A 20733-nucleotide genomic window follows, 5' to 3' on the forward strand; every position below is an offset into this window, starting at 1 on the left:
GTGTGGGGATAAAAGGCGCACCATTATACTGTGTTTCAGGCGATCAAATCCTTATTTAAATGAAAAACATCAGTCTGCTGTAAATAAACTCATCTAGAGGAATGAATCACAATATAGAAGCAGATAATGCCTTTGGTTTGAGGAATGGATTTTATGGTTGCAATTTTTATGGTTTAAGACGAATTATTCCAAAGATGCTGTTGGAATCTGTTTTTTTTAAAGTCACAAGGTTTAATAGCTGAAAAGAGTCTCTTAATTCTTCCTATTTCAAGTTAAAGTTTGTAATAAAGATGGTCTTGCTGACAACATAATAGTTCTAAAACATTAAGAAAATCCATTTTAAACCTAAAACAAAATAGTTATACTTGCACCATTTTTTGATTTTCAAGTGTGAAATATATTGATTTTCCATTAATGGAATTTATACAAATTCATGCACAAAGCCTGGACCTGTTTACATTGGAGAAACAATGACAAAATAAACAAAATGCTATAATTTAGAGTTAGATCCTTAAACACATTTATTTAATAGTTAGATTATGCTTTCCACCAAAGGCACTTGGCAATTTGTTGTGTATATGGTTTAGCAATGTCAAATTTTCATCTTGTGGCTCGCAATGGTTCTAATTTTTGGCAACGATTTTAAAGTTAGCTTTTCAGGTAAAGAAGGTTTTGGACCCTGGTCTAGGATATCCTGTTAGAGTCATAGAGTCATACAGCATGGAAACAGACCTTTCAGTCCAACTGATCCGCACCAACCAGACATCCCAATCTGACCTAGTCCCATTTGCCAGCATATGGACCATATCTGTCTAAACTTTTCCTATTCAAATATCCATCCAGATGTCTTTTAAATGTTGTAATTATACCCACCTCCACCACTGCTGGTGGCAACATGTTTCATATAATGCACCACCATCTGCATGAAAATGTTACCCCTTCGGTCCTTTTTAAATCTTTCCCCTCTCACCTTAAACTTATGCCCTCTAGTTTTGGACTCCCCCAGACTAGGAAAAAAACAACCTTGGCTATTCACCTTATCCATGTCCTTCATGATTTTATAAACCTCCATAAGGTCACCCCTTAGCCTCCACTGTTCCAGGGTAGTAAAAAGCCCCAGCCTAATCAGCCTCTCCCTCCAACTCAAACCCTCCAGTCCTGGCGACATCCTTGTAAATTTTTTCTGCCCCCTCGCAGAATTGTAAGCAGTCTTCTATAAGTGGCATCATCAATGTCTTATACTGCTGCAACATGACCTCCCAACTCCACAGTCAATGCTTTGACCAATGAAGGCAAGCATGCCGAATGCTGCCTTCCCCACCCTATCTAGCTGCGACTCCACTTTCAAGGAACTATGCACCTGCACCCCTAGGTCCCTTTGTTTGGCAGAACTCCCCGGGTCCCGACTATTAACTGTAGATACTCTGGTTTGCCTTACCAAAATGCAACACCTCACATTTATCTAAATTAAACTCCATCTGCCTCTCCTCAGTCCACTGGCCCATCTGATCATGGGTGTTTTATTCTGTTTTTTCAAATATCTAGCAGTTGCCTAGCTACATAAACAAAGACTGGTAATGTACTGAGAGGACCTGTAAAGTTATTCCTCAGTTTGAAATGGTAATGTTAGAAAAAGGATTGGGTTTGGCAGAAATACTCTCTATAGCTTAACAGCATATCAAAAGTCAATCCTTCAGGCTATCCATGAACAAAAATATCTGATGGCCAAAGACTGTCCTTCCAGAACATATCTCAGCTTGAAATTACTTCTTTGGGTAATTAAATGATAAAATTGGCAAAGCAAAATTTCTATATTTAAATTTTACTTACAAGGTATCTTCAAAGGGGTAGTGCTTAAATTTGACACAAGGCAATGTTTCAAAATCTCCCCACCCCTGGTCTCATCCCATGACCAACCCTCCCTCTCATCCCGCCTCCTTGACCTGACACAACCCATCCATCTTCTCTACCACTTATCCTTCCCCCCCACCTCACTGACCAATCCCCATCACTCCCTACCTGCACTTACCTATCACCATCCCATCTACCTTCTCCAGCCCCACCCCTTCTCTCTATTTATTTCTGAGCTCCCTTCCCCTCCCCATTTCTAAAGAAGGGTCCAGACCCAAAATATCAACTTTCCTGCTCCTCTGATGCTGCCTGGCCTGCTGTGTTCCTCCAGCTCCACACTTATCTCTGACTCCAGCATCTGCAGTTCTTACTATCGCTAAAAATATCTAATCCATTTTCTCCAGAATCATTATCCATTTATACAATTTGGTAAATAGTTATTTTTGTCAAAAAAATCATCATATATTAAAATTGTTCTTTTTGAAAATTCCTACGATCAGGCTGAATGATAAAATACTATATTAAAATACTAGTTACATCAGTAGGTGATATTGTGACAGCTGTTTATAATGTTGAAAGTGATGGCATGTGACAATAGTGGCAAAATCTTTCATGGGTACTTGAATTTGGGCTAAAGACTTACTGTGCAGTTCCACATCAATATCACTGGGTGCCAGCACAAGAAATTGTCAGATTTCATCAGACACTTTCAATGCAAGGACAAAAGTTTTAATTCCTGTAATGTTTGGCATTCTTAAAATGCTGTATTGCTTAAAACAACTAAGAAAACACACACGTTCACTAAAAGTTTGATGGGACAAGGACACAATCATAATGGATGATCTTCTGAGTTAAGCCCCCTTTTGAGTTCAGCCCAGGTCAAGGTTTCTGGCATTAGGCAATGTTGCAGCCTTCCTTAGGTAGGCTTGTTGGCCAAGTCAGGCTTCGCATTAACATTGTAAAAAGTTTGACGATAAGTCATGAGCTGATCGACATTGAGAGGCTTCACCCCTAACAAGAACTATCAATGCAAAGAAATATTTTGGTTATGGAAGAGCCAAGGTAAGTGATGTTTGCATTCACTGAAAGTTAGAGAAAGCAGTCTACTCTTCAAGGTACATGCCTCATTTAGCTAGAGTCAGGTTTGTGAATGCACGTCTCCGAATTTGGATAATATGGTTGCACACGTGAATGCAAATCCATTGTGCTGGAGTGTTAATGAGTATCCACAACATGCTAATGAATGCAAAACAGGTTCTTGGCAAAAAAGCAGACTCAGAAAACTGACCTGCTTGAAAGGTTCTGGCTGCTTAATAGCAAGACTTTCATTGGTCAGGAAACAGATTTTTTTTTCACTTCTCACTTAAATAATGCTCCCATTTGCCTGTCCTACTAAAGCTTAGAGATACAAAGAACTGCAGATGCTGGAGTCAGAGATAACATGGTGTGGAACTGGAGGAACACAGGAGGCCAGGCAGCATCAGAGAAGCAGGAGAGTTGACATTTCAGGTCAGGACCCTTCTTCAGAAATGGAGAGAGGGAAGGGAGCTCAGAAATAAATAGAGCGGAGGGGTGGGGCTGGGGAAGGTAGGTGGGATGGTGATAGGTGAGTACAGGTAGGGAGTGATGGAGATTGGTTGGTGGGAAGGTAGGGCAGATAGTGTCAGGTTGTATCAGGTCAAGGATGAGAGGGAGGGTTGGATATGGGATGAGGCCGGGGGTGGGGAGATTTGAAAACTGGTGAATTCCACGTTTAGGACATTGGGCTGTACTCCCGAGGTGGAATATGAGGTGTTGCTCCTCCAGTTTGTGTGTGATGTCATTGGGGCACTGGAGGAGGCCCAGGATGGTCATGTCACCCAGGGAGTGGGAGGGAGACTTAAAATGGTTGGCAACTGGAAGGTGTTGTCGTTTGTTGTGTACAGAGGGCAGATGCACTACGAAACAGTCTCCGAGTCTACACTTGGTCTCACCAATGTAGAGGAGGCCACATCAGGAATAGCGGATACAGTAGACCAAGTTGGAGGATGTACAGGTGAACCTATCTCTGATATGAAAGGTTTGCATTGGGCCTTGAATGGAGGTGAGGGGAGGGGTGTAGAGGCAGGTGTAGCACTTCCTGCAGTTGCAGGAGAAAGGTGCCGTGGGTGGTGGGGTTAGTGGGGACTGTGGAGCGGACAAGGGAGTTATGGAGTGAGCGGTCTCTACAAAAGGCACATAGAGGTGGGGAGGGAAATATCTCAGATTAGGTGGCTAAAGTAGTGGAGAATGATACGCTGGATGCTGGAGGTTGGTGGGGTGGTATATGAGGGAGGGGGATTCTGTCTATATTTTTGTTTGGGGGAGGGGTTTGAGGGCAGAAGTGCGGGAAATGCAAGAGATGTGGTTGAGGGCATTTTTGACCAACAAAGGGGGGAAGTTACGGTCCTTGAAATAGGAGGACATCTGGAATGTCCGGGAGTGGAATGCTCCATCTTGGGAGCAGATGCGGTGGAGGCGGAGGAATTGGGAGTAGAGGATCGCATTCTTGCAGGAGGGTGGGTGAGAGGAGGTGTAATCCATGTAGCTATGGGAGTCAGTGGGCTTGAAATAGATGTCGGTGCTGAGACGGTTACCAGAGATGGAGACAGAGAGATCCAGGAAGGGGAGGGAGGTATCGCAGATGGTCCAGGTGAACTTGAGGCTGGGGTGAAAGGCCCTGCACCCACACATCCAATGAATTCTGTTAACATACGGTTAGCCCTCAGCAAAGGGCTCACGTTCATTCCCCTGCACCCACATATCAATGAATTCCATTCATGCCTGGATGTCAAACTCTTCTTCTGCCCCCTCCGCCTCTGCGCCTATTTCTTTGACCGGGAATCTAACACACCCTCTGCAGACCCCTTCTCCTGCCTCCAACAAACCTCACCCTCTTGGACATCACCCCATGGCCTCCTACTCTCTCTCGACCTCCTCATCTCCAACTGCTGTGGTGACATCAATCGCCTCAACCTCTCCACCCCTCTCACTCACTCCAACTTCTCCCTCATGGAACGCGTAGCCCTCCACTCCCTCTGCTCCAACCCTAACCTCACCACCAAACCCACAGATAAGGGAAGCACAGTAGTAGTATGGCACACTGAACTTTACATTGCTGAGGCCAGGTGCTAAGTCTCTGACACCTCCTCCTACCACCCCCTCGATTATGACTCCACCCGACTCCATGACCAAAGAGATATTTCTCTCCCCACCTCTATCTGCCTTTCATAGGGACTGCTGACTCTGCGACTCCCTCGTCTGCTCCACACTCCCCTCCAGCCCCACCACCCCCAGCACCTTTCCCTGCAACCACAGGAAGTGCTACACCTGCCCCTACACTTCACCCCTCACCTCCATTCAAGGCCCAAAGCAAACCTTTCATATCCGACAGGTGTTCACCTGTACATTCTCCAACTTGGTCTACTGTATCCGCTGCTCCCGACGTGGCCTCTTCTACATCGGTGAGACCAAGCATAGACCCGGGGACCGTTTCATAGAGCATCTGCGCTCTGTATGTGACAAATGACAACACCTTCCAGTCATCAATCATTTTAAGACCTCCTCCCACTCCCTGGGTGACATGTCCATCCTGGGCCTCCTCCAGTGTCACAATGACACCACCCACAAACTGGGGGAGCAACACCTCATATTCCATCTCAGGAGCCGACAGCCTGATGGCCTATACATAGACACAAAAACAAAAGTTGCTGCAAAAGCTCAGCAGGTCTGGCAGGATCTGTGAAGAAAAAAATCAGGATTAACATTTCGGGTCCAGTTCTGAGGAAGGGTCACCAGACCCGAAATGTTAACTCTGATTTTTTCTTCACAGATGTTGCCAGATCTGCTGAGCTTTTCCAGCAACTTTGTTTTTGTTCCTGATTTACAGCATCCGCAGTTCTTTTGGCCTTAACATAGAATTCACGGAATATGAAGTGCTGTTCCACTTGGGAACCCTGCAGCCCAATAGTCTCAATGTGGACTTCACAAGCTTCAAAATCTCCCCAACCCCCGACCTCATCCCAAAACCAGCCCCTCTCATCCCCACCTCCTTGACCTGTCCGTCTTCTCTCCACTTATCTGCTCCTCTATCCACCTTCCACCATCGCGTCCCCCTCTCTCTCTATTTATTTCGGAGCCCCCTGCCCCTCCCCCATTTCTGAAGAAGGGTCCAGACTCAAAAAGTCAGTGTTCCTGCTCCTCTGATGCTGCCTGGCCTACTGTGTTCATCCAGCTCCACACCTTGTTATCTCAGACTCCAGCATCGGCAGTTCCTACTATCTCTGTTCATCTTCTTCCCTACCTATCCGCCCTATTCTTCCTGCTGACCAATCCCCACTACCCCCTACCTGCACTCACCCATCACCATTCCACCTACCTTCCCCCAGACCCATCTATTCTCTCTCTATTTATTTCTGAGCTCCCTCCCACGCCCCCAGCCCCATTTTTGAAGAAGGGTCCCGACTCAAAACGTTAACTCTCCTGCTCCTCTGATGCTGCCTGACCTGTGTTCCTCCAGTTCCACACAGTGTTGTCTTCTAAAGCTTTCGGCGTGTTCAGACAATATCACCCACAGTGAATCGAATTGCAAAATGTTTACAGTCAAAACAAATCGAGTTCAAAACATCACTCAAGTTCACTGCACTATGCCCAGACAGAACAAAGGACATTTGTGTGAAGATAATACCTAATAGTAGCACGCAGTTTATGTCACCAAGGATTAGCGAAATAAAATGAAAGTGAAAATGGACATTCGTGTGCTGTTTTCATACCCCAGGACACCCAAGAAGCTTCAAAGCCAATGAGGTACTTTTGGAGTGTTGTAATGTCTCACTAGATATTGGTAAAATGAGATCTCAAGAAGAAATCACAATGTTAGTACGCAGGTACAACACGTCATTAGTAGAGTTGGAGAGACGATGAGAAGCAATTTCTTTTGGGAATCGTTTGGAATTCTGTACACAAATGAACAAGTGGTGGAGATGTTACTGAATATGTGCAAGCCCCAGTTAGATGGGTTCTCGTTGGACAACAGAGACAAAGGCCTCAGTGGATTATAATAGGGCGGTCAGTACGGGCAGGAAAGTGAAGCTAAGACCATAAACCGTTAAGCCAAGATTTCATTCAGTGGCAGAGCAGATTCAGGGGAGGGGTGCAAAAGCTTTCTCACCATCCAATTGCTGATGATACAGAACTGACATTATTATGGTGCACAACACCGTTAAACAATAATCACTCCGGCAAAACAAAACCCAAATATATTCGAGAGGTAACCCATAAGCTCTCAATTTTCCTTGTTCCAGAAAAGCTTCAAGGATCTATCAGCGTCAGTGAGTGGAGAGACTGAAACCAGATGTTACTCGCCTCATAATTGAGGTCCAGCACTTGGAGCACATTGGGTTTGCCGCTGTAGGTGAAGTAAAGACTGTTTTCCTCGTCTAATGTACAGAAGAGCTGATCTCTGAGCCGGTCGGTCTGATTATTAAAAAGACAAGGGGAGAGAGAAAAAAAAATACAACTCTAAGTGATAGTGTGCGAAAACAAGCAAAACAAAAAAAAATACCGAAAGCAGCAACAATATGAACAAAAATCCACAGCACATCAAAGACAAGTGGCATTTTGTGACCAGAAGGTCGGCTTTTAGGTCCCTAAAACTCACCTCTGGCAGGCTGGTTTCCATCGTTTTGCACAGGCGGGTTAGCAGGCTCCTCTGCGGAATATTTGCTCGAAAAACAGGTGAACTTTCACCGCGACATCCCCAACCAAAATAAACTAACAGCGAGGGGTGTGTCTATCAGCAAGGTGCCGTGGTCACCGGGATTCCAAGGAACCTCTTGCTCCTTGCACAGGGAAACCCCCTCAAGCTACCCGGTCCAAGGGTTACTCCGGGTCGGCTGTGCTTTCAAACTCAGCAGCTTGTCCGCGCTCACGTACCGGGAAGGACTGAAAGGCAGTGCTGGCTTCCCATCACCGTTTCATTAAATATATATACAAATACAGTTGTTCTTTTCAACTTCTGCATTTTGTTTACAAACAAAAACTTACTTTCTTTGTTACATATGTGTGTGTACACACACGCGGGGGCAGCATGAGCTGCTTGGAAGAAATAAGTGGTGGTGTTACGGCGGTGGAGGAATTTGACCACAGCAGCACGGTTCCTTATGGCTGTCAGAAGTCAAACGCACCAGGAGAGACATGCACACTCTGTGTAAATCATCTCAACTACACCATCAGGTAAACACAATCCCTTCTCTTCTCGTTTCCAAAATGTTGGGATTTGGAGAAGGGGGTGTTTTGGTTTTTCAAATGTCAATAACCTAAACAAAAAGCAAATAATCTTTCAGTGTGTGCTTTTCAGATAACAAACACCAAGGGTGAAATTAATCTGTTCCGTTCAGATTAGCATTTACTTCCGAGATGGTAGGAACTGCAGATGCTGGAGAATCTGAGATAACACGGTGTAGAGCTGGATGAACACAGCAGGCCAAGCAGCATCAGAGGAGCAGGAAAGCTGACGTTTCGGGCCTAGACCCTTCTTCAGAAATGGGGCAGGGGAAGGGGGTTCTGAAATAAATAGGGAGAGAGGGGGAGGTGGATAGAAGATGGATAGAGGCGAAGATAGGTGGAGAGGAGACAGACAGGTCAAAGAGGCGGGGATGGAGCCAGTAAAGGTGAGGGTAGGTGGGGAGTTAGGGAGGGGATAGGTCAGTCCAGGGAGGATAGACAGGTCAAGGAGGCGGGATGAGGCTAGTAGGTAGGAGATGGAGGTGGGGCTTGAGGTGGGAGGAGGGGATAGGTGGGAGGACTACCCACTTCCTACAGACAAAGGGGATGGCCGTGGGTACCTGCATGGGCCCAAGCTATGCCTGCCCCTTTGTAGGTTACGTGGAACAATCCCTCTCCTGTAGCTACACTGGCCCTAAACCCCACCTCTTCCTCCGTTACATTGATGACTGTATCGGTGCCGCCTTGTGCTCCCACGAGGAGTTCGAACAGTTCATCCACTTCACCAACACCTTCCACCCCAACCTTAAGTTCACCTGGACCATCTCTGATACCTCTCTCTCCCTCCTGGACCTCTCTGTTCCCATCTCTGGCAACCACCTGGAAACCGATATCCATTTCAAGCCCACCGATTCCCACAGCTACCTAGAATACACCTCCTCCCACCCACCTTCCTGCAAAAATGCCATCCCCTATTCCCAATTCCTTTGCCTCTGTCGCATCTGCTCCCAGAATGAGGCGTTCCACTCCCGTACATCTCAGATGTCCTCGTTTTTCAAGGACCGCAACTTCCCCCCCTCAGTGGTTGAGAACGCCCTCAACCGTGTCTCCCGCATTTCCCGCAACTCATCCCTCACATCCCCTCCCTGCAATAACAACCAAAACAGAATCCCCCTCGTCCTCACGTACCACCCCACCAACCTCCGGATCCAACGCATCATCCTCCGACACTTCCGCCATCTGTAATCTGACACCACCACCAAAAATACTTTTCCCTCCCCACCCTTATCTCCTTTCCGGAGGGACGACTCTCTCCGTGACTCCCTTGTTTGCTCCACACTCCCTTCCAGCCCCACCACACCCGGCACTTTTCCCTGCAACCGCAGGAAGTGCTACACCTGCCCCTACACCTCCCCCCTCACCCCCATCCCAGGCCCCAAGAAGACTTGCCACATCAAACAGATGTTCACCTGCACATCTGCTAATGTGGTATACTGTATCCGTTGTTCCCATTGTGGCCTCCGCTACATCGGGGAAACCAAGTGGAGGCGTGGGGACCGCTTTGCAGAACACCTACGCTCGGTTCGCACTAAACAACTCCACCTCCCAGTCGCGAACCATTTCAACTCCCCCTCCCATTCCTCAGACGACATGTCCATCCTGGGCCTCCTGCAGTGCTACAACGATGCCACCCAAAGGTTGCAGGAACAGCATCTCATATTTCGCTTGAGAACCCTGCAGCCCAATGGTATCAATGTGGACTTCACAAGCTTCAAAATTTCCCCTTCCCCACTGCATCCCAAAACCAGCCCAGCTTGTCCCCGCCTCCCTAACCTGTCCTTCCTCCCACCTATCCTCTCCTCCCACCTCAAGCCCCACCCCCATTTCCTACCTACTAACCTCATCCCGCTCCCTTGACCTGACGGTCCTCCCTGGACTGACCTATCCCCTCCCTAACTCCCCACCTACACTCACCTTTACTGGCTCCATCCCTGCCTCTTTGACCTGTCTGTCTCCTCTCCACCTATCTTCTCGTCTATCCATCTTCTATCCGCCTCCCCCTCTCTCCCTATTTATTTCAGAAACCCCTTCCCCTCCCTCATTTCTGAAGAAGGGGCTAGGCCCGAAACGTCAGCTTTCCTGCTCCTCTGATGCTGCTTGGCCTGCTGTGTTCATCCAGCTCTGCACCTTGTTATCTAGCATTTACTTCCTGTGCGTTTCCAATATTTTATGATTTTGTTTCAAATTTCCAGCTTTTCTTCCTTTCTTACACATATATTGTGTACGTGCGAGCTGCTAGTATAGGAATGATTGCCATCTGACCCAGTACTTGCGTGTAGAATTTGCTTGCTCCTGCCAAAGAGGGAAAGCATATACATTGCTTCAAAAGTTATTAGTTGTTTGTGCAACTCATTACATCCAAGAACGTTAGACTGTGTTTCTGGATTACTTGTCCAGTGGCATTAACGCTGTGTCACTGAATTCCCCCACTGCCAGCATCCCAGGGGTTATCATTGACAAGAAACTGAATTGAACCAGCCACGTGAATATTGTGGCTACAGGAAGAAAGTCCTCAAAGAGGAATCCTGAGATCAGTACCTGAGACATCCCTCTTGTCTCCCCAGTGCTCGTCCACTGTCTACAAATACAGGTCAGGTGTACGATGGAAGATTCTCCACTTGTTTGGATGGGTTCATCTCAAGCTCAATACCATCCATCAAAGCAGCCTGCTTGATTGGCATCCCATCCACCTACGTTCAATGTTCCCTTCCCTCACCACCAACACACAGTGGTAGCAGTGTGTACCATCTACGAGATGTAATGTAGCAACTTACTCAGCGTCCTTTAATAGCATTTCCAAACCAGGACCTAGAAGAATAACGACAGCAGATGCAAGAGAACATTACTACCTGCAAGTTCCCCTCTAAGTCACTCAACATCCTGACCTGGAGCTTTTTTAAAAAAAATACTCATTCAGGAGGATCCCTTCCTAACAGCTCTATGGGTGCAGTGCTTCAAGAAGTCCACTCACCACAAGCTTCTCCAGGGAAATTAGGGGTGACAATAAATACAAACCAAAAAAATTTGTATCAGATAATAACAAAAGTGTGCAACATTATTGTGAACAGGTTCCTTGGGAATTTTGTTCCTTTATGCCAAAGGTTTGCCAAGTAGGAAAAAGGCTTACAAAAGGCTGGAGTCAGAGAAATGGACATGCACCAAACATGCACAACTTGCACAATAAGATGGGGCAAGGATGAGAGGTGAAAGATGGGAACTAACTAATGTAAGTCAACAAGGATGGGTAAGAAACATCTGTACATCCGAGTTCTGGTCAAGTAGGAATTATAGGGTGTTAAGGATGAAAGACCAACAAGAAGAGCATCAAGATAATCAAGTCTGGAAATGACAAAAAAATGTCCAAGGCTGAGGTAGGGTAGAGGCAGGTACTGTTGCAGAACTGGAAGTAAATGGTCTCTGATGAAATGGATATGAGTTCAGAAACTACACTGAGGATTGAGGGAGATGCCAAGGTTTCAAAGAGCCCAGTGAAACATTGGTGGGATGTGGGGATGGATCTACAGATGGAAAGAAAATGTTCCTTTCAACAACTAAAAGTCATGCAAGTCTTTCCAATATTACATTGAAATAATTTTTTGTTACACATGGTTTGACATGTGGTTAAAAGTTCTGAAGAACTGGACTTTAAATGTTAACTGTGATTTCTCTCCACAGATGATGCCAGACCTGCTGAGTTTTTCCAGCAATTCCAATTATTTCATACTTCTGTACATTCTCTCCAATGATAGGACATTAACACATGACTTTTAATTTCTTGAAGTTTTGAGACTTATGTTTTTGTTAAAAACTGAAGTTTTCAATTAGGTTCTGCACTGTGGGTTGTGGTCATTCCAAGCATGCACCACCCTCTGCATGAAAAAGTTGCCCCTTAGGTCCCTTTTAAATCTTTCCCCTCTCACCTTAAACCTATTCCCTCTAGTTTTGGACTTCCCTCACCCTGGGGAAAATACCTTGACTATCCATGCCTCTCATGATTTTATAAACTTCTATAAAGTCACCCCTCAGCCTCTGACGCTCCAGGGAGAATAACCCCAACCCATTCAGCCTCTCCCTATAGTTCAAACCCTCCAACCCTGGCAAGATCCTCATAAATCTTTTCTGAACCCTTTCAAGTTTCACAACATCCTTCCTGTAGAAGGGAGACCAGAATTGCATGCAATGCTCTACGAATACTGAACCAATATCCTGTACAGCAGAAACATAACCTCCCAACTCCTATACTCGATGCAGTGACCAATAAAGGCAAGCGTACCAAATGCCTTCTTCACTATCCTATCTACCTGTGACTCCACTTTCAAGAAACTATGAATGTGCACTCCAAAGTCTCTTTGTTCAGCAACACTCCCCAGGACATTCCCATTAATGTGTAAGTCCTACTTTGTTAACAATAAAAATGAAACCACACTTGTTAGCACAAAACATATTTCATTTATGGTTATTATGCTGATGGTTCAGATTTTGCTTTGAGATTAATGATGAGATTATCAGAACTCGCCATTATTATACAGTAAAACAGACTGCAAGTTCAGAAACCCACACATACACAGTTAATTCTAGAAACCCCAAATTTACCATTACCTTGTTTCTCCACAAGCTATGCTAATTCAATTTCTCATCAATAGACATGATGTTGATGTCCGTGTAAGGACCTGTCATTACTTATTAAATAAGGCAGAAAAAGGTTGGGATGGTGCACCAGGTGTAAGCAAATTTTTAATAATGTGGTAAGTAGCAACCTCTCTGGGTGCTAAAAATGTAACTTTGTAATTGAGGATTCCCATTCTTTTTAGAATTTAATTAGCATTGGAGATTTATAAAATAAATCCTCTCTGTTCTTGTATGTACTCTATTAATCCCTTACAAAGACCATGTATTTTTATTTTCCTATATTTTTGATTGTGGACTGAAATTAGAAAAGAACTATTTAAAAAAAAAACAAGGTTTGTTGAAGGATTATTACACTTTTTTAAAAAAACAAGTATCCTGACATTCATTGTAAGTGCTGTTTACACTTCTGTGTGTTCAAGCAATGGGAGAAGGTTACTTCAGATGAGCTGATACCAGTGGGTGTACACAAATGGAGTTTCAGCTGACAACAAGTATCTGTTTGGTCTTTGGACTAGTGACCAGTTATTGATGACAAAGGCATTTTGTATACCAACAACTGTGATTGTTTCCAAGGTAGCTGAACAGATTTGGACTGTGAGCAAGATAGGGGGAAGCTATCATGTCTTAACAAGTTGGAGTTGTCTCTTTTCTCTGCAGCAAAAACCTGTTTGAACCTGAAGGAAGCCAGTTTCTTTTTCCTTCAGCAGTTGCTGTAAGCTGTGGCTCTTAACCTGTAAGCTAGAGACTTTACAAGTGTGAAACAAAGAAGGATCTCAAAACAGCACATCCTGGCAAGCCAAAAGGACTATCTCAATGAACAAGGACCATTCCATAACATCCACTTTCTTCCCTGTCTATGTATAAAAGGAGGAGTTTACAAGGGGGTTACAGTTTAACTAGTAGAATTATATGTTGATGACCATAATTGTTTAACTGTAGATAAAATCTATTTATTTGTAAAACATAATAGTTTTTATTAAGTGCAGAAACCTGGTTTGTGCTTTTGTAAGTCTGAGACCAGAAGATAGACAAATTGAGGAACTTTGCACGCATCAATAAAATCTTGTGTGGTGACTCCAGGAATAGCATGCTACCCCAATGAGGTATAACACCATTCATCACCCAATATTTTTCTGGCTCAACATGATTTTATAACATATTTAATATAATTTATTCTTCTCAGTTCAAACTTCCTAGTTTAAACTCTGCTAGAGTCAGTGTAGATTTTTTAGTCTGATAGGTTGAAGGATCACATCTTTGATTGTCTTACTTGAACATGCCATGGACCCATTTTGAGGACATTCTGCTGGATTAGTTTGCTACTTACAATCAAACGTTTGTGAAAGGCCTGTGGGCAGCTTGATGAAAACTGAGTACTACTCTTTCACCACTGACTGCAAAATCTGGGCCATAAAATTAACATATGTTCACCCAGTTAACTGATGGATATCTTAATTTGCTGTCTGCAATAAGTTTCCATATACAAATGCATTTAATACAGAATTAATGTGAAATTTATCAAACTTTGTCAACAAATGGGCAATTTTACTTTGAGTAATAGATGGAAAATGGAAAAATCTCTCATTTTTGCAGTAGAGAGTACGCTTGAGGTGAGACCATAGAAGAAAGGGCTTAGCTTTGCAATTAAATACGCATGTGTAACTTGGAGTACGCTCCTGGCTGCTTAAATTGTAAAATGTCCCACTCTCCGTTGCTAAATTCCTCATGTGGATGAACGCAAAATTCACAAAACAATTGAAATAAAACTGGAAAATTCTAACAACTTCTTTATGCTGCCGATTACTCACTGCTTTATGTTTAAAATTGTAGTGAGAAAGTTGGGCCTTGGTGGGATGTTCGGTCATACCATACAAAGTGGACCAGACATATCTTGAAGGATGTCTCATTTTATGTGGAAAGTGGACAACTTATGGGAATTTTAGGAAATTCTGGTAAGTGATGCATAAATGCTGGAAGTTTTGCTCGTGATGCATGCTAAATACCCTCTGCTGTTGTAACAAAATAATAATTCTTTATGTAGTATCCTGGGCAGTGATGTTGGCTAACTAGGAAGTTATCACAGCCAGCTCAGAACACTTTCATCCAACTCTCTGGACTGTGGATTTTAAAGGACCAGTTTGGTGGTGGGAGGCTAGGATGGAGTAAGGGACATAGGAACACTGGTTAAAGATGCTGATTTGCAGTTTAAACTAGGCTTACTTGGTTTTCAGTGAAATTTGCCCAAAATTGACCAAACTAGTGCAAAATCTTGAGAAATGAGAAATAGAAATTACATTCAGTGCAACTTGAGTTTCCACTATCTTTTGTGCTAGTTTAAAACCATTGTTCTGGAAGTAGATCCACTAAATCGGTTCTGCACCAGATAGAGTTAGTTGCTGTTGTGGTTGTCTGCTAATCACATGTGTAGGTCTTTGAAAAAGCTGTTGAAATTAACATTTTATTTAGATGCAAAAGCACTGAGGCATATTTGCAAGTATTTTAAATGTTAAAGAAAATATCTAATTTACCAAGAAATTGATCACTGTCCTTCAATTAAACTAGTAAATTGTTCTGTACAGTTTTTCAAAGCTGATTTTAGTTATTTATGGATCATATTCTATAAGAAAAAAGACTTATTATTTGTGATAAACTTATTTTCAGTTGAATTAATAAAACTGTCCCAGATTATAACTCTTATCAGGAAATAGTTTCCAATACCATTCTCTAAAATACTGTACATTTGATTTGTGATGGTTCATGGTACATTTGAAGATTTGGGTGGCACGGTGGCTCAGTGGTTAGCACTGCTACCTCACAGCGCCAGGGAGCTGGGTTCAAATCCCCATTCAGGCAACTGTCTATGTGGAGTTTGCACGTTCTCCCTGTGTCTGTGTGGGTTTCTGCCAGGTGCTCTGTTTCCTCCCACAGTCCAAAGATGTGTGGGTTAAGTGGATTGGCCATGTTAAATTGTTTGTCGTGTCCAGGGGTGTGTGGGTTAGGCGGATTAGCTATGTGACATGTAGGGTCATAGGGGGATGGGTCTGGGTGGGATACTGTTCAGAGGGGCAGTGTGGACTTGTTGGGCTGAATGGCCTGTTTCCATAGTGTAGAGATGCTATTCTATATGCAAATTAGTTTGAACATATGAATGAAATAACTCACTAACTGAAATTAGTTTGAGAATTTGCATGAAATAACTCACTTCTGAAAACTTTCACAAATTTTAAATGCAGTTTAGGCCTGGATTGCTGATTACATTTAAAGTGGAAAGATTACCCTCAAGGGAGAGATTTTTTTAATTAGAGTTTTCACGCCCACCTTCTGTAGTGCCTAAGTGCTGTAGCCTAGTCCATTGCCAAATTGGCTGTGATCAACTAACTCAGTACAGATTGCACTTTGAAGCTGAACTTCCTTGGTATAATAGTCAGGACTGGCATCAGGCACCACTACATTCAGGGATATCATTGCTTGGATATGTGATGTGTGTGTGGGCTTTAAGTATTTATTATACTGCATAAAACTAAAACATTCTGCAAATGTTTTATTGTAATAGTGTAGTGCCATGATTCTGCTGTTATGTTTTAGGATCTGGGAAGACCACTTTGTTGGATGCGATTGCAGGAAGATTAAGTAAGCAAGCAAACCTATTTGGTGATGTATATGTGAATGGCTGCAAACTTAGAAAGGAAGAATTCCATGACTGTTTTTCATATGTTTTACAGGTAATAATAGTGTAGTAAATAACTTAAACTGTAACCATGTTACAAGATATACCACATATTTTATAAAACCTTTCATAATTTTGAAACTTCTGTTGGATCATCCTGTTGCCTCCTTTTCTCACTAAAAAACAGATCTATCTTCTGTGACATTGTTAACTTTGGACCTTTGGGCCAGAAAGCTGCCAGGCTGGTTGTTTGCAGTGTGTCTCTCCTGCACCTGGTTACATTATTTTAAGAGAAAAAAACTGAAGTATTTATGGTGATGAGTGGATGCCCATAGTTTTGAGTTTTAAATTATTCTTATGGTTTTTTATTGGGTCCAGAAAGTCAGTATCCAGTGAAGTTCATTTCTGTAGGCATTTGAGTTCATGTGGGTGAAGTTGGCTGAAGATGCAGAATTTCTTTCGAAGTTTCTGAAAGCAGTTAGATGAGGTAGTTGTCCACTTTTCCAGTGGATATAAAGTTTCTTCTGGAGCTGGTTTTGAAGGAGGTTTAGTCTATCGGCAGTCTTTCCTAAACCTGGAGTCTGTCACCAATTAGATTTTTAGCAGGCAGAATCTATGTTAACACAAGATTACTTCTTAACAAGCAGTAGCAGGGCAGTTCAGAAATTACAATTAAATATTTTTCAATGTTAAGACCATAAGTTTTTATGTTACATAATTTTTGACTGAACAGTCCTTTTCTCATTTCAGTTTACAAAAACCTAGCATTTTAGAAGGAATTCTACGCTTTTCAAAAGCAAGCTACAAGCACTTACATAAGTGCTGCTCCCACTGTTGTTTGTTCCACTAGTGGGCCATTTTTAGTTGCAGATGAATTGGATCCAGGGAGTACATACAAAATGAGAAAAAAACTGAAGAGCTGCAGATGCCGGAAATCAGAAACAGAAATTGCTGGGGAAACTCTAGCAGGTCTGGCAGCATCTGTGGAGAAAAAGCAGAGTTAACGTTTCAGGTCAAGTGAACCTTCTTTAGAACAGTGGTCATTGGGCTGAAATGTTAACTCTGCTGTCTTCTTTTTAAACAATTTTTCTAATCAACCTATTCAAAGATATTATTACACACCACTGGAGCATGTGGGACTTGAGCCTGGGTTTCTTGATCTAGGGGTAGGGAACACTACCACTGGGTCACAAGTGGGCCCCTTAACTTAGCTTTGTCGTTTATGGTACAAAATGAGATTCAGCTGGCAACAAGTAACTGATTAGTCTGTAGACAACTGTCAATGATAAAAGCCTTCTGCCTGCCAGCAGCTATGCAATTGGCTCCAATGTAGCTGAACAGTTTGTGGGCATGAATGATTGACAAAAGGTGTTTGCACCCTGGAAAGGAAAGTGCTGTCTTTGTGTCTGCTGTTAAATACACCTAAAGTTTAAGGAAAGCGGATTTATTTACTGCCATTAATTGCTGTAAGCTGTTGCTTTTAACCAATAAGTCATAGATTTAATAAGTTGTCAACCAGTCACTCTGTGCCTTCTGAAAGAATATTGAAGAGAGAGATTGCCAAACAGCAAATCCTGGCAAGCCAAAAAAATCATCTCGATAAATTCTGAGTACAGGAACTATTGAACTGCCTTCCCAGTCTTTCCATCCATAACACCAGTTTTTATTTATCAGTATGTGTATGAAGGGGAGGTTTTCATGAGGGTGTTAGAATTTTAACTATTTGAGATATATGTCAACAATTCATAATTGTTTACTTGTAGCTAGAATCTAATTATTTACAATAAGTAGTATCCTTATTTAATGATAGGTTTAATAATAGCAGGGCTTAATTTCTAGCTTGCTATTCCTGTGAGACATAACATCAAAGACCAGGAGATTTGATTCCTAGATTAATCCATTTCAAATTAATGCATTGGCTCCTATTTAACAATCAGTTTCTATCTCTCCAGCCAAGTCTTGTTTGTTTGCATGGTAAGCCATTAGAGCCACTTCAGGCATACTGAGTTTCAATAGCTCCCCTTTGTTGAGAACTGGCTGGTCTTTCTTGTGCTTACGGACAGCAAGGTCCACACAATGAACTCATGTAACGTAAAGGTGAGACATTCCAGGAGGATGATGCCCAAGTGCTGCCCTGGAAACTGCAGACTAAAATCCTTCTGGAAATTACTGCCAAACTGCATCACGAGATTCACGACAGCCAAGGTTTGTCCAGCAAAATTTATTTTGATATATAAATCAAGAGTTATGCCTTTAGTGCATTTTGTGATCTTTCTTCATGTCCCATACACACGACGAAATGTTTGGTGATTACTTGAGCCACATCAGTTCAAGGCTGATCTTTGTTGAATTATTTAGCTGAAGTGAAGTTAGTCATGCCACAATCGAGTTAGTATCCTCGGATTAGAAAAGAATGAGGCAACAAGTAATTCCCTGGAGATTATTAACTCAGGAAAGTGAAAAATACACTTCTAAGTGTCTGCCAAGATTTGAACACTGTTCAAAGAAATCAAAATCTCAAACTGATGTGATTGAATTCCAACATACAGTGCCGAGTTGGGAAGATATAGTGAACTTCTGATTTCAGTTATAGGTTGCTACTACTCAAATGCTAAGGATTTTCGAACATGTAAGAAATGGCTTAGTTGACAGATTGGTAATGGGTTTGACTGTTTGAACTTGGCTGCAGATGTACTTTGCTTTACATGGAGACCAAGGACATTGTTGTTTGCAGCTGCCTGATTTTTCTAGATTTTCTTATCTATTTATATCTCCATGGGTTTAGATGGATACAATTAAAAGGTGATAGGCTTCGATGTACTTTCAACATTTGACAGTGACCAAAGAAAATTTAAACATTTAGTTTATGAACTCTGATAGAGCTAGCACTCAAACATATGTTCAACCAGTAGATGCTGTCTTTGAATGGATTGGCTTGCCTCCTTCCTCGGATATACCGCAGATATAACATTTGTTTATTTTAGGCTATTGCATTTTGAAACCAACTGAATCCTATTCTCTGAATGAACCTAGTTTTCTTTCTTAAGCCTATAGTGTACCTTGCACCAAAAGAAACCAATTTGATATGCTGATGATCATAAGCATAAAATAAAGAAAATACTTCACCATTAACCAGTTATTTTGCAACAGATAATTTCACAAATGATTGTGACTTTGATATGGTCTTTCATATTCCTAGAAAATTGTTGAACTATTCTGAGGTCACATGATACATATATAGAGTACAAAAAAAGGCATGAATAATAAATAATAATAATAAATAAGCCAAAAACATGTGGCTGGTGCTGAGGTTGTTGTTCTCACTCATAACAAGGTAAAGAGGGCAACAGTCAGTATCTGTGACCACGTAGGAAAAAAAAAGAAAAATGAACAGCTTTTACAATTGATTGCCCAGTAACTTGTAATGAAGAATATATACTTGTGTGGATATCTACTGAAGCGAATTTGTAATGATATTTTGCATTTGAACAGCTTACTGGTGACCCACTATTCAAACTGGCACAACATAACCACACTGAAAGGTTGGCTTCTTGGGTAAGATACTGGAATGACTGACTGCTACCACGTGTAGACTATATCTTCCTCCTCCAGGAGCCAGCCTCCCTGACCATCTACCTCTCTCTCCCTATTCCACTTACACACGTGCACAACACAAATGCCTTCTCAGGGACAGAAGAACATGTCCATTCTCTAAATTAGATGGTAATGCCACAATTAATTTCAAGACTCATTTCTTTCTGTTTTGCAGAGTGACAATTTACTCAGCTACCTCACAGTGGAAGAAACTTTGACTTACACAGCCTTACTAGCACTACGTGGACATTCTAATGCCATCAAAAAAAAGGTACACTTTGCTTTTTTGAATCAGGGCTAAACAAAGTACTCTGCAGATGTGAAAAGTTACTGTCAGTTGCAACAAATTTAAATTTTAGTACTGTTAATGTAAGACCTTTCTCATATCATGACTGTTTAATGAAGGTCGAATGGGATTCTGTAGGGCTGATAGAGTTTAACTTACTGGTTAGAGAACCGATGGGCGCTCCTGTCAGTTCTGGGGGAAGGCCTATAGGAATCCAGTTTCCTTTCGATGCTGAAGTGTCTGCCTTTTCCATGGTTGAGGTCCCTGGCTGCAGGGAGCTGCTGGCCAATCAGAGGCTGGAAGCTCCTTCTTGTCATCAGTGCCAACAACATTGATGGCAGCTGGTGGCACTCTACGCAACAGAAGCCCACGATCACTGTGGGTATGGGGTCAAAACGAGTGA

At 42.7% G+C, this 20733-nt stretch overlaps 2 protein-coding genes across 2 annotated transcripts in view; one reads left to right on the forward strand and one right to left on the reverse strand.

The window, feature by feature from the left end:
* The window catches only part of abcg8 (ATP-binding cassette, sub-family G (WHITE), member 8), a 40999-nt gene extending 33413 nt beyond the window's left edge, over positions 1-7586 (reverse strand). Inside the window, exons 1-2 of the mRNA XM_020534669.2 lie at positions 7529-7586; positions 7234-7344 (exon numbers count right to left, since the gene is read on the reverse strand). Coding sequence (XP_020390258.1) covers positions 7234-7344; positions 7529-7549 — 132 coding nt within the window. The 5' untranslated portion in view covers positions 7550-7586. The remainder of the gene's footprint in view (positions 1-7233; positions 7345-7528) is intronic.
* Positions 7587-7957: 371 nt separating this feature from the next.
* abcg5 (ATP-binding cassette, sub-family G (WHITE), member 5) overlaps positions 7958-20733 on the forward strand; it is a 38168-nt gene continuing 25392 nt past the window's right edge. Inside the window, exons 1-4 of the mRNA XM_048601043.1 lie at positions 7958-8103; positions 14614-14735; positions 16369-16505; positions 20220-20315. Coding sequence (XP_048457000.1) covers positions 7958-8103; positions 14614-14735; positions 16369-16505; positions 20220-20315 — 501 coding nt within the window. The remainder of the gene's footprint in view (positions 8104-14613; positions 14736-16368; positions 16506-20219; positions 20316-20733) is intronic.

Source organism: Rhincodon typus, chromosome 9, assembly GCF_021869965.1.
Source record: "Rhincodon typus isolate 14 chromosome 9, sRhiTyp1.1, whole genome shotgun sequence".
Taxonomy (NCBI): Eukaryota; Metazoa; Chordata; class Chondrichthyes; order Orectolobiformes; family Rhincodontidae; genus Rhincodon; species Rhincodon typus.